Source organism: Cricetulus griseus, chromosome 5 (genome assembly GCF_003668045.3).
Source record: "Cricetulus griseus strain 17A/GY chromosome 5, alternate assembly CriGri-PICRH-1.0, whole genome shotgun sequence".
NCBI classification, from domain to species: domain Eukaryota; kingdom Metazoa; phylum Chordata; class Mammalia; order Rodentia; family Cricetidae; genus Cricetulus; species Cricetulus griseus.
The window spans coordinates 85,128,491-85,142,158 of NC_048598.1; the positions used below are offsets into that span (position 1 = coordinate 85,128,491).

At 45.8% G+C, this 13,668-nt stretch overlaps 1 protein-coding gene across 1 annotated transcript; it reads right to left on the reverse strand.

Annotated features, from left to right (window-relative positions):
• Positions 1 to 2,059: 2,059 nt before the first annotated feature.
• On the reverse strand, positions 2,060 to 13,146 carry LOC100759281 (cytochrome c oxidase subunit 7A-related protein, mitochondrial). The gene is made up of 3 exons (XM_027417913.2): positions 12,991 to 13,146; positions 4,176 to 4,307; positions 2,060 to 2,901 (listed from the first exon to the last, which is right to left on the reverse strand). The coding sequence occupies exons 1-3, from the start codon at positions 13,060 to 13,062 to the stop codon at positions 2,761 to 2,763; spliced, it is 345 nt and encodes a 114-aa protein (XP_027273714.1). The 5' UTR covers positions 13,063 to 13,146; the 3' UTR covers positions 2,060 to 2,760.
• Between the last annotated feature and the right edge of the window lie 522 nt (positions 13,147 to 13,668).

The window sequence follows — 13,668 nt, forward strand, 5'->3', positions numbered from 1 at the left end:
CACCCTTTGCAAAAGGTTTCATTTGGTAGATGATGTGATGCTAACCTCTCTGCAGACTTAGAAGAGTATTTGAAAGCCAAAGAAGCATCTCTAAAGGCCCGAAGATGTCCAATCAGTTCACACTCAATGCAAAGATCAGGCACAGCTATGAAATTCTTAGGACCTTCATGATTGAATAAGGCACAGATGACACCCGAGGTTAATGAGAAAAAAAAAAATCCTCCAACACCCTGTGTCTGTTAATGTTAAAAGGGGAGTCTGCATAAAGGCCCTGTCTGTTGATATTAAAGGGAGAGTCTGAATGAAGGTACCTTGTGTGAATAGAGAATGATGCTCCTAGAAGTCAGATTACTAAAGGACAATCCTGCGCCATCGACAAGCTACCTCCCAATGGGCTGTTGGTCAACGCCCCAGAAACATTATCGCTGTTGTTTGTGCCCAGCAGGACCACATGGTAAGAGCCTCTTTGGTGAAGACAATAAACACTTGGGATGTAGGACCTAGCAAAGGCAAGCTGGGACTGAGCTAGAAGCTTCCATACTGCTGGCTAGCTTTAGCAGACACTATGTAGGCTGTTGGAGAATCAACAGCAGAAGTCCTTCCCCAGTATGGGCCGAGTGCTATACTGCTAATATGCCAGGTAAGGTGTGCCCACTGGTACAATAGTGGCATGACTTTTATAGTAGTAACTGTAACATGAACAAGAAAAGCCCAGAGCCAGATACCGGGGTTCAAGCTGAAGATCAGAAATGCAAGGCAGCCAGCCAGTAGCTCTCACCTCTACCGGGCTGAGATGGAGATCCTGTCTTCCCTGAGTGGAAACTGAATCTCACATGAGACCCTTTGCTTCTTCCTTATGTACCTCTCTAGTGCTGGGATTAAAGGCATGAACTCTGTTACTCTTTTAGACTGATTCACTCTCACGTAGCCCCAGGTAGCCTTGAACTCAGAGAGATCCATCTGCCTCTGTCTCCTGAGTCCTGGGATGAAAATGTGTGTGCCGCCACTGCCCAGCTTCTATGGCTAACTAGTGTGGCTGGCTTTGTACTGATCTTCAGTGGCTTTAGTAGATCATAAACAATATATCACAAGTAAGCAACTGTTTTCCAGTGGAACCGAGGGCTGCGCCACAGGAAGAGATTCATCCATCACTCCAAATTCAGTCAAAAGTCCATGGCTGGGAAGATCATGGACACTAATGAGGAAGCTACCATGGTTTGTTTTGCTAAATGGGCACAGCATGTTTATGAAACTGCCTTCTAAATATGGGTCTATGCCCCTAGACTGATGCTGTCAGCTTTGGTCAGAGAAGCTTCTTTTTGCAGTGCCTTGTGTTTACGATGGGACATCTATAACTCACCCTCAAAATCTCAAGGGACATTCAAGAGCATGTAGAAGGAATATAAGATCCAGAAGAGGCAGGGAGTGTTGTGACATGCTGTCCTCTGGCGGTGTCCTCTTGATCTCCCAACACCTGCAATGCCCGCCCCACCATGAGAACTGCACAAGATTGAGCACAATGGATTTCCATCATGGGAGTGAGGAGCTTGTGAGGTGCTGCACGGCACCCCCAACTCCCAGCACTCCCACCTCCCCAGCCCTGCAAGGATTTATAAGCAGTTAAGGTTGCTGAGGGAAGAGATGTTTGTTTTGTTCTTCCTTTTTCTTTTTTTAAACAGGCTATTACCCCAAGCTAGGAACTGAACCTAGCATTTTGTGCATGCTAGGTGTCCAGCTGGGCATGATGGCTCACACCTTTAATCCCAGCACTCCTGAGGCAGAGGCAGGCGGATCTCTGTGGTTTGAGGGCAGTCTGGTCTACACAGTGAGTTCCAGGTCATCCAATGAAACAGTGAGACACTGTCTCAAAAATAAATAAGGGGGCTGGAGAGATGGCTCAGAGGTTAAGAGCACTGACTGCTCTTCCAGAGGTCCTGCATTCAATCCCCAGCAACCACATGGTGGCTCACAACCATCTGTAGTGAGATCTGGTGCCCTCTTCTGGCGGGCAGGCATACATGCATAAATAAATCTTTAAAAAAATAAAAATAAAAATAAATAATTTCAAACTAAATTTTTTAATCATGTATTTATTCCACAGTCAAATAAATCATAACTTAAAGCCATAGCATTATTAAAGGAGAATTTCTGGTACAGCTGTCAAGAGTGTAACCCTGACAGGTGTTCTCTTTCCCATGATGGAATACATAACATTTCACTAAGGAGCTGGGTGAGGCAAATTACCCTTTGAAACAAACTGCCCAACAAACGAAGCAGATTGCAAATAATTTCTATTAACATTTCACTGCAAGGTGGAAAAATTCCCCAGGTGGCTAACTCGAACCCCTCATTTCACATGCCTGAACTCTCCAGCTTTTGTCTTCCCTCCACAGTTACAGTTAAACTCAGAAAGGATTCTGCAGTCCCTGCTTAGCCCCAGTCCTGGAGGCCCTGAGCACAGACTGCCTGCCATTAATGAGACAGTGAGCAACTTGTATCCAGAACCTCCAGGGAAATCAGGGGCACAAACTCCGGCTCAGTGTCATTTCCTGCAACAGTGTATTAACTGACAAACCCGCTGACATCTGACAGGCCATCTGCATTTCACAAACAAACAAAGCGCTTGTGTTCTTATCTTTTCCTTTGTTTGCAAAAATGTTAGTAGACCATCCAAGTGGAAAAAAAACAAAAACAAAACAAAAAACCAGGAATCTGAAAAATCAAAGGGTTTGTGCCACGAAGAGTCCTCCAAAGGCTAATTCACTTATTTTTGGGCTGGGAAGCCATGTAGAGGGCAATCAGGCAGTAGATGGTCCCTCCCACAGTCAGCGCCATGGTGGTCCGGTAAAGCATTTGGTCGGGAAGGCCTCGTTTCAGGTGGATGGGCACGCCGTCAGCCTTCTGGAAAGCAAGGATTGACAAAGCTTATAAAACAAGCTTTTACAACAGATGGAAGAAAAATCTGTCCACCACAAAAACTATTCCATAAAGGTGACACAGTGGGACACTGATACACCAGAGTGGCAAAACACTGGCTACTTCCTTCAAATGGAGCTCAAGACTTTTAAGTATGATGTATGCACCAAGTCCATGCTTCTACGGCCTTTACCCTGTTATTACGCTGCCAAGAGAAGGGCCCTGGGGAGTTTTTAAAGAGCAAAGACAATCAGAGCTAAACAAAGGCCAAGCACAAGGAACACTCTGAGCATGTCTGCATTTCGTTTGGCGCGTGAGCACAGTCAGAACATGGGCAGTCAGCAACACACCAGTCCATTTGTAACCAGCAGGCCTTCCTTCCAACAACTGGCTAACGCTCTCACTTATGATCCAATTCTGTAGAACATTTATTTCATGTTTTGTACACACTCCAATAGCCTCTTAAATCTCACTCATCAGATTTAAAAGACTTATACTGAGCAATGTGAAAGTGCTCTATAGCCAGGATGGACTGAACCTGAACATGCTTCTGTGGGGGAAGCAACCCTGCGGTGATAGCTGTAGTGGGCTCTGCCACTCTCCAGCACTCAGGGTCAGGTCACTAGGTTCTTGGTTATCTCTTAGTAGATTAATCATTTGAAGTGTCAATTCTGACTTTCGTCTGTCGATGACCTACCTAAGAGGGCACCCAACTTCCACCAACAGCGCAGTGAACTGTAGTATCAAGCGAGCCAAACAGAAGAAAACGGGCTGCCAAAAGTCACTGCTCAGAGCTGGCAAGATGGCTCAGCAGTTACGTGCCCTTGCAGCTCTCAGGTCAGTTTCCACAGCCACCTGTAACTCCAGCTCCCGGGAGTTCAACAGCCTCTTCTGTCCTCTGCACGCATGTGACATTCAGATACACACACACACATACATACACACACAGGCACTAGCTGATTCAGAGTCCTTACGTACACTCCTGTGTCTCATACAGTGACTATGAGGAGCCATACTACGTGAAGGACTGAAAATTTGTGGGTGTTATGTCAATGAGGTCATTAACCACCCTCCCTCTATTACTGGTATCTGCCTGTGAATAGGTTCTATAAGCTAATGGAGCAAACTGAAACTAAGAGTTCTATTTAAAGGAAAAGGAGGCTGGGTAGACAACAACAATGCCGTAAACTCCAGCTTCAGAAGCTTCCACTCATACACACATCTCAACATTTCAGTTCTCTGCTCCGGTCTTGGCTCACCTGGAAGAATTTCTGTAGCTCTGGAACTTTGTTCTTCCCAGCATAGTCATATGCTGTCACACTGGAGGTCAGTTTAGTCGGTGTGGCAAATATGATAGGGGGTGCTTCTGTGGAAACCACTGGCTTTAACCCCTGCAGGAAAGCAAAGGCCAACAGCAAGTCTTGAGTATGTCTGGGAAGCTGAGCTATTTCCGGAAGCAGGCTGTCTGGGATAGTGGACACAGCACCAACTATATAAGGGAAGGAGCAGGGTCTCTATCACTTGCAGTATGAGGCCTTTGGGTGGTTCTCAAGCCTCTGACAAACCACCCTTAACTACTTTCCCAAAGCAAACTGTCAAGAACTCTAACAGTGAGCTGGAAATTACAGGAAGGGCCCAACGTGAGCTTCAAGAAGTACAAGGACCATGATGTCCTCTTCTCATCTGAACTAACCCACTAACGTAGAGACAGCTAAGTCAGTAAAGTACTTGTCCTTGTATGAAGGCCTGAGCTCACTCCCCAGCACCATGTATAAGGCTGGGTATGCTCCTGGGAACTAGACAGACAGACAGACAGAAACACACATGCACATGATTTCATTAGTAGCAGTGCAGAACAGAGAGCTCTAGCAATAGAAGTAGATTACTGGCTGTTACAGCAGGAGTGTAAGAGGGTGCCAGTTGAAGAAGACAACTTTCTTTTTGAAGTTATGCAATTATTCTAAACTTAACTGTGGGGGCTGCAGAGAAGGCTCACCCATTAACAGTATGCACTGCTCTTGCAGAGGGCACAAGTTCAGTTCCTAGCACCCAAGTGGGGTGACATTTCTTGCTTCTACAGGCACCCTGACACAGGTGCATATACCCACACAGAGACATACAGTTAAAAACAATAAAAATAAGCCGGTTGTTGGTGGGGCACACCTTTAATCCCAGCTCTCTGGAGGCAGAGGCAGGTGGATCTCTGTGAGTTCGAGGCCAGCCTGGTCTTCAGAGCAAGTGCCAGGATAGGCTCCAAAGCTACACAGAAAAACCCTGTCTCAAAAAACCAAACAAAAAAACAATAAAAATAAATCTTTTTGTTTGTTTGAGGCCAAGCTGGCTTCAAACTTACAGAAATCCACCTGTCTCTGCCTCTCAAGAGGTGGAACTAAAACTTGTACCACCATTCCCAAGTGCTGGGACCAAAGGCTGCCTGGCTGTCCTGGAACTCTCCATATAAAACCAGGACAGCCTCCTCCTCCCTGGGATTGAAGGCATGCTCAGAGTGCTGGGATTAATGGTGTGTGCCACCACCTCCAGGCTGTGTTTTTTGGTTTTTGTTTGTTTGTTTTAAAGAGCCTAAGGGCAGGAAGTTGAGGATGTAGCTCATATCAAAGTGCCTCTTTAACATGCGCAGCCGCAGCACCACAACAAACAAACACACAAACCAAAACCAAAGGGAACTCTTGTTTTTATCTGAAGGTGCAATGCTGCAAAGCAACACACAAACAGTTTTCCAAAACACTGCATATTAAAGTTGAAGTTTAAGAGTCAGCAAGCCAGGCGGTGGTGGAGCATGCCTTTAATCCCAGAGCTTGGGAGGCAGAGGCAGACAGATCTCTGTGAGTTTGAGACCAGCCTGGTCTACAAGAGCTAGTTCCAGGACAGCCTCCAAAGCCACAGAGAAACCCTGTCTCAAAAAACCAAAATAAATAAATAAATAGTTACAAGCCAGTGAAATTATCCCTTTAAATTCTAACTAGGGAAAAGTTTCAAGGCTAGCCTCTTTTTATTTCTCAAAGGAATGTATCTATAACCAACAAGACCTAAAGATTGGGCATTTAAAACATCAATGCAGAGAGTGGAGGAAGAGTAAAACGGAATTACAAAAATACATTTATATAAAACACTGTTACCCCCACCAACTAGGCATTAATTCTAAACCAAAGCCAACAAGCAAATGTACTGAAGCACAGTTGGTCTGGCACAGAAACGTCCTGTCTAGGGTAATGCACTCTCTCGCTTACCAGGCACAGCTGTCACTTACTTTACACCAGACACACCCAAGGTTACCAGATACTTCAACAGCTTTAGAAAATCTCATATAAAAATCATAAAAATTTGGAATACAGGTTGTTAAAAATTACCTCTTACCTCAGTGTCTTGTCCCATCAATTCCTATGAACAATGCAGTCTCCCCAATGAGGCTCAGTTGTTTTTACTACATTGCACGTTAATAAAGCAGTTGGCTGGTAAAAAGAATGAGTGATGGTACTTCACCTCCCTGTCATCACCGCATGCACACACAGTGAGTCTCCCAACAGTTCCAGTGTTTGTAGGCAGAGAGAGTTAGCCAGCACTGAGTTTCTGAAAAGCTGGCAAGACCAGGAGGTATCTTTACATGTATGTATGTATGACTATACACCTTGTGACTGCCACCAGAGGAAACCAGAAAAGAGCACAGGATCTCCTGGAAGTAGAGTTTCAGATACTAAGGATGAACCTGGGTTCCCTGAAAGACCAGTCAGGGATCTCAGCTGCTCAAGACCTTGGAATTACTGTCTTTCGGGCACACGCTGCCAATCCTTTGGGCTTTACCTTCAGCGCCTTCTCAATACTAGACCAAGGAGCTACCTCCACCCCTCCACACTAGTGCAACAGTAGATTTAACATCCTCCTAACCGCACTCTGCTTCCACACTTGCTGCCTGGCAGTCTACTCTGTGGCTCTTAAAATAGAGGGCACCGGCACTCGGGAGACTCTATCTTATAGAACTGAAGCCCAAGTTCTATTAGCAGTTTTAGAGTTCTACACAGTGCACCCTTCTCTTCACCCCCCTATTTCAGCCCAGTCCTTCTCCTCCTCCCCCTGCCACCCATACACCTATAAGCCTCCCTGACTGGAAGCATATTTCTTTGCCTGGAATAGTCTTCAGATTTCTTTCTACATGGCTTGTACTTCCTCACCTTTTTACATCACCCTGGGAAACTTTTTCCAGAACACCTTTTTTGGGTTTTTGTTTAATTCAGGTCCATGTATCATGAGCTGGCCTTTAACTCACACATAGCCCAGGCTGGCCCTGAACTCTTGATCCTACCACTTCTGCCTCCCAGGTGAAAGGATTATAGCACCACACCCGGCTCTACTCGTCCTTTTAAAAACTTCAAGTCCCTCTCCCAAACCTGCAAACAAGCTAGTCTACTGTCATGCCTTGTTCTTCTCCACAGCACTTTACCATCATCAAACACGCTACATCCTCTTTTATTTACCCTTTCCCCCTTGTGCAACAGACACCCCACAAACGCAGGAGTCTAGCATGTTTTGATCACTGATCATATTCCCAAGACTAACAAAAGCAATTGATAGAAAGCACCTTCCATACACATTTGCCAAACATGTAACTGCACTAAAGAAGGCTACAGCTTCACCACAAAATAGACTCATAACTGAAGTCTAACTGGTGCTCCACAGCAGTCTCTCCACTACTGTAGCAGGGGGGAAACTCTTGAAAGATCCATTAAACTGAGAGAAACCAGGTTTTATTTTTTCATACTGACTGTACATAACCCCTACCTCTAAACAGTCTACAACAAATTCTTCCTGTTTAATTGCTAAAAAGCAAGGAAGGAATGTGTCCTGGAGACTGAAGATACGGCCACAAGAATGCTAAACAAAGGCTTGACCACACCTCCTCCAGTCTAACTGTTGGAAATCGTGTTTTGTTTTGTTTAAGATCTGGTCTCGGGAAACTCAAGTTGGCCTAGAACCTACTCTGTAGCCGAAGATGAGGTTGAACTCCTGGCCCTCTGCTTCTGCCTCCATGCTGGGATTACACTGCTGTGCCAGCACATTGGGCTCGATTTTTAAAGACAGAAAGCAGGTTTATTAAGGACTGTGTGAGCAGTAGTGGGTTTGACGGTGCTGCCATACTGCCTTTCCAGCTCATATTTAAAAACAAAACAGGATTTATTTTTAAATTATGCATATTGGATGTGTGAATCAGGGTAGGGGATAACAAATCTGTGTACATGTGAATGCTGGTGTCCCAGAAGACAGCATCATATCCCTTAAGTTGGAGTTTCAAGTAGTTGTAAACCAATGAAGGTCATGGGTACTGACAACCACACTTTGGTCCCCTGAAACAGCAATATGAGCTACTTAATGAAATAGCCACCTCTCCCGCCTCCAGTTGAAAGGTTTAAAGACAAAGTAATCCTGGTTCTCCTCCTAAAGCTGATTGGCTCAGCATTTTCTTCTACCTTTTAGGACTGAGGAGAGTGGAGGCAGAAAATTATCCCCATTTTAAAAAATGTCTTTAATGGAGACTGCTCAGGTGGTAAGGGCACTTGTTCTTGTGAGCCAGTATGGTGGCTTGCAACCATCCTTAACCCCAGTTCCAGGGGATCCAATGTCTTTTCCTGATCTCTGTGGGCACTAGACATGCATGTGATGTAGATACATCCATGGAGGTAAAACACTCATACTCATAAAATATATAAAAAGACAGTCTTTATATGCTAGAAACCTATCAGCCGTTCACCCCTGATATATGGCTGAAAACTAGGCTGAATCTTCAGTGGCTCAGATCATTTTGTCACCACATCCCTCTGCCACCTCACACTCCAAATGCCTCAAATTCACTATCAACCCACTAGGAAGCTCCCCGTCTCTAAGGAGAGCGCCACCACCCTCACATTCCCATGTCACCTCAGATACTCCTTCCTCATCTCCAGGATGCCACTCATCAGTAAGGACATATTCTACCCCAACTGTCTGCATCCAATCTCCTATTATTTTATCACAGGCTCTTCATGATTCACCTCCACAACCAAACTTACTTTACTCAACAACCCTCCTCCGCCCCTCTCTTCCTTTATTTCCCCACACCTAGACCTTAACTAGAATTGCTGGTCATACAGTAAAATTTTATTTCCCCTTTTAAGAAATTATGTGTGCTAGCTAATTTTATGCCAACTGCACTCAAGCTGGAATCAGGAAAGAAGGACTCTGAATTAGGAAAATGCCCCCATCAGACTGGCCTTTAGGTGGTGCCACTCCTGAGTTTTGTTTCTTGGTGCTAAAAGAAAGCAGACTGAGCAAGCCATGAGGAAGGAGTGAGATAGCAAGCAGTGTTCCTCTGTAGCAGTGGTTCTCAACCTGTAGGTCACACCCCTTTGGGGGTCAAATGACCCATTCACAGGGGTCACCTAAGACCATCAGAAAACACATAGTTCATTACCACTTGTAACAGTAGCAAAAGCAGTTAAAGTAGCAATGAAAATAATTTCATAGTTGGGGGTCACAACATGAGGAGCTGTCAAAACATTAAGAAGGTTGAGAACCACTATGGCTCTACTTCAATTCGTGTTCGGACTTCACTCAGTGTTGGGGTGTGACCAGAGGTTTACACAAAATAAACCCTTCCCTCCCCAAGTTGACTTTGGTCGTGGTCTTTATCACAGCAGTGAACACCCTAACTAAGACACTTGCATTCCAAAGTGGCTGCAGCATTTTAAATTCTCTCCAACAAAGCAGTGGGCATCTGGTTTCCCTATATCTTCACTTCTACAAGCTGTCGTCTGTCTTTTTGGCTATGGGCATTCTGGCAAACATGAGGTGGTACCTCACTGCAATTGAGTAGTAATGTCAAGTACCTTTTCATGTGCCTCAATTTATTTGTGGGATATATCACAAAAAGGAAAGACAGGTGTTTTTCCATCAGTCTCCATAAAATACTTTCCCAACAATTGGCTGCCATCAAAATGACTTACAAATCTCTGTGTTATTGTTACAGAAGTAGCATTTCCATATTTGGCTATTTAAAGCATGCTACGTATTCACTTGAAGTAACGCTGAATGGTATAAACATTTTCATCTTACAGTGAACCCACTGTGTCCAAGAAAGGAAGACAAAATACTAATTATCAGAATCAGAGCACCAAGTTGGGGAAGAGATCTTGGAGGGGTTCCTGCAAACACTACAGTGATCCAAGTGAGGCAAGAAGAAAATCTGGTTCAACACAACTTAACTGGTGTTGGTTCAAACTTCTAGAGTCTGACACACACACAAACCCCGAAGTTTATTTTTGCATTGTTTAAGCACAGAACAACTTTGGAAACGTTTCCTCCTGATTACCACAACAGAGCTTAAGGCATGACTACACGCCTTTGCAAAGTACAAGTCTTTTGCAAAATACCTCCTGACTGAAAAGCAATGCTCAGAAGTCTGGGAAAAGCATAGTTGTCTGGGGATTCAGGGGAAGCCTGGTCCTGCAGATAGCAAGACCATCAGGTTAGTACACAGATCCATCCCGAGCTATCCGGGCAGAAATCAGTGTAAATCCTCTCACTGAAGGGAAACACCTGCTAGTTTTACATTCATGGTTTGTTTCCCTGGTGCTACTGTGGTCATGAGGCCCTACAGTCACTCTGAATCTACAATTCATATAATGCCCACCCAAAACTGCTTCTTTCAACACGGCCTAAGAAAACTTTAAATGAGCTGGAGATTAGCTCAGTGGTGAAGCACTTGTCTAGCAGGTATGAAGTCTTGGGTTCAATCGCTAGAACCATAAAAATACAAGCTTTAAGTAACTTAGAAATTCTAATACTAGGGCAAAGTCTAATTCAAGGGGTGCCAAAAACTGAAAGTCTTGTCTATATCAGGAGCACCTTTAGGTAATCCCTGCTCTGGATGTCAACTGTATTTCAATGCCACTTAGTCAATTTTTTCCTTTCTCCTTTGAAGCAATAGGTTATGCCACAACTCTGTAAGAGGCATATCTACAGGACTAGAGAAATGGAGCAGCAGTTAACACTGGCTGCTCTTGGAGATGACCCAAGTTCAATTCCCAGCACCCATACAGTGAGTGGCTCATAACTGTCTCTAACTCTGGTTCCAGGAAATTTGGAACCTCTTCTGGCTTCTGCTGGCCCCCAGGCAATGACAATGGAACACAGACTTACATGTAGACAAAAACCCATACAAGTAAAAAATATTTTTAAAAGTTTATCTACAACCATCACAAGAGAAACTGTGACATAAGATGAAACACTCATATATGTAACATGAAGGAACCTCAAAAGTACATTTAAAATAAGCCTTATACAGGAGGTTGTGGGATTTACAGGGGGTTCAAAATTAGGCAAAACTGGGACTGGAGAGATGGCTCAGCAGTTAAGAGCACTGACTGCTTTTCCAAAGGACGTGGGTTCAATTCCCGGCACCCACATGGCAGCTCACAACTATCTGTAACTCCAGAATCCAAAATTCTCACAGAGACATACATGCAGGCAAAACACCAATGCGCGCACACATTTTCAAAAATAGCAAATCTAGCCATGTGTTGGTGGTGCACGCCTTTAATCCCAGCACTGGTGAGGCAGAGGCAGGTGGATCTCTGTGCGTTTCAAGGCCATCTGGTCTACAGAACAAATTCCGGGACAGGCTCCAAAGCCACAGAGAAACCTTGTCTCCAAAATCCAAAAAGATACAATGAAAATAGTACTTCCTTACAAATCAATCAGCATACTGGCAATACTTTCCTTAAAACTCATTATACTGGATTTTACTGACATCACACTAGCTCCCTTTCTAGCCCTGGACTGTTCTTTGAACACATTTTTCTCATTTCCCTTCGCTTTCTATAACAGATCAACAGTCTCCTTCTTCCTTATGCACTTCCTGAATGATCTCTCCGTCAGCAAAGAGCCTACTACCAACCATGGGTCTATTAAACACTGTATTCATAAACTCCGCTGCTATGACATGTTATCAAAAACTGAATACCTAAAATCTCAAGACTTTTTCCTCCTTGTCCTCCCCTAAAAGCAAACTCAGTCCTTCTCGACCTCCTTTAACCTGAAAGCATGCTTGATCTTGGATTGATCATACTTTAACACTCTCATCTTAACCAAGATGTAGTGTTCCACAGTGGGAGAAGAGGCAGTAACAACACACGGATTATCTTACCCAGTCCATACGGGTCACTTACTATTCTAGTCAAGGTTTTCCAGCTTCCTGTTCCACTAAGCCTTCTCACACTACTCTGAGCAATGATTCAACTGCAGCTTTTGGAGAATATATAACATTTATCCAGCACCATCTGCCAAAAAAAAAAAAGCTGCTCTCTTGACACACAGCGCATTTAACCCAAATTAATGCTAGCCCGACTCAAAAAGGGCTCACAACAGAAAGTTAACAGTCAAGGTCACAAAACTAAGGCTGCTAAATTCAGTACCAACCAAGTATGAACGGAGCTCTAAAATACCACATTTTCACAACACTGAGGCTGGACACGGAAACACCATGGGTAGTCTCTAAGTACGCGTAATGTCAGTTCGCTCAAAGGTCACAGTCTGCTACTTTATAACTAAACCTCATTGCGTGTCATTCATTCCCCATGCCTTCCCTTGTATTTGAAGAAATCCACCTTACAAGCAAGCGTCTCAATTCCGCCCTTTCCGCTCTTCTTGGTAGCTGAGTGAAGCCGCCTTCTGGGCTGTGACAGGGGTAAACCAGGCCACCTCAACAGGGAGAGCTGGAACCCGAGCTCAAGTCACATTCTCTGCACCACAGACTCCCACGGGAAATCCATAAACAGGCGGCCACCCCAGGGGTCACCTTGACCGCTTAGGGTAGCAGACCCAACTTGTGTGCCACGAAAACCTTGCCTAGGGTACACTACACACAGAGAAGCCTTGGCGACTGCCACCAGGCAGTGTGGTGAGGTACCGGGAGACACCAGCAAACCGAACCGATCGGCCGGCAGCAGCCTCTCCCGGCTCGGACCCGGGGACTGCCTGCCTGGGGCCGCCGTTCTCCCGCCGGAGGCGGCGCGGCACAATTCGTACCTGCGGACTATAGGCTTCCGAGGCCCAAGCTCCAGCCAACTTCTGCGTGAAGCCGCTAAACTTGTAGTACATGTTGCCTGAGCCCGGCTTCACACAGCCGCTGCCTGCGCGACCGCCCTAGAGAAGGACCCCGCTTCCCCTTTGGCCCGCCCAAAGCTCGGCGCAGGACCCCGATCCAGGATGCGGACTGTCCAGAGAGCGCCTGACTGAAAACGTGCTCTCATGAGCCATGTCAAAAGGAAACAAAACGCGTTCTCAAGGCAGTGAGACGAAAACAAGCTCTAAGACGATAAGGGAAGAGGCCGTGTTGAGGCTTTCCAAAAGAAGCAGGCATCTCTCTCTCTGCCGCTCGTTTAGAGACGGGCAGTGCCCAGACGTCTTGATAAATGCGCAAGCGTCCTGTGGACCAAGCCGACAGCTGAGAGCGCCATCGTCGGACAGGGCGGGGCCTGGCACTAACGACGGGCCCTGACACTGGGGCGGGGCCAGATGCTGGGCCGGGGTCTGAGGAGGGACCTAGCACTGGGGCGGGGCCAGATGCTGGGCCGGGGTCTGAGGAGGGACCTAGCACTGGGGCGGGGCCAGATGCTGGGCCGGGGTCTGGGGCGGGGCCTAGCACTGGGACGGGACCTGGCACTGGGGCGGGGCCAGGCACTGGGGCGGGGCCTGATGCGGGGA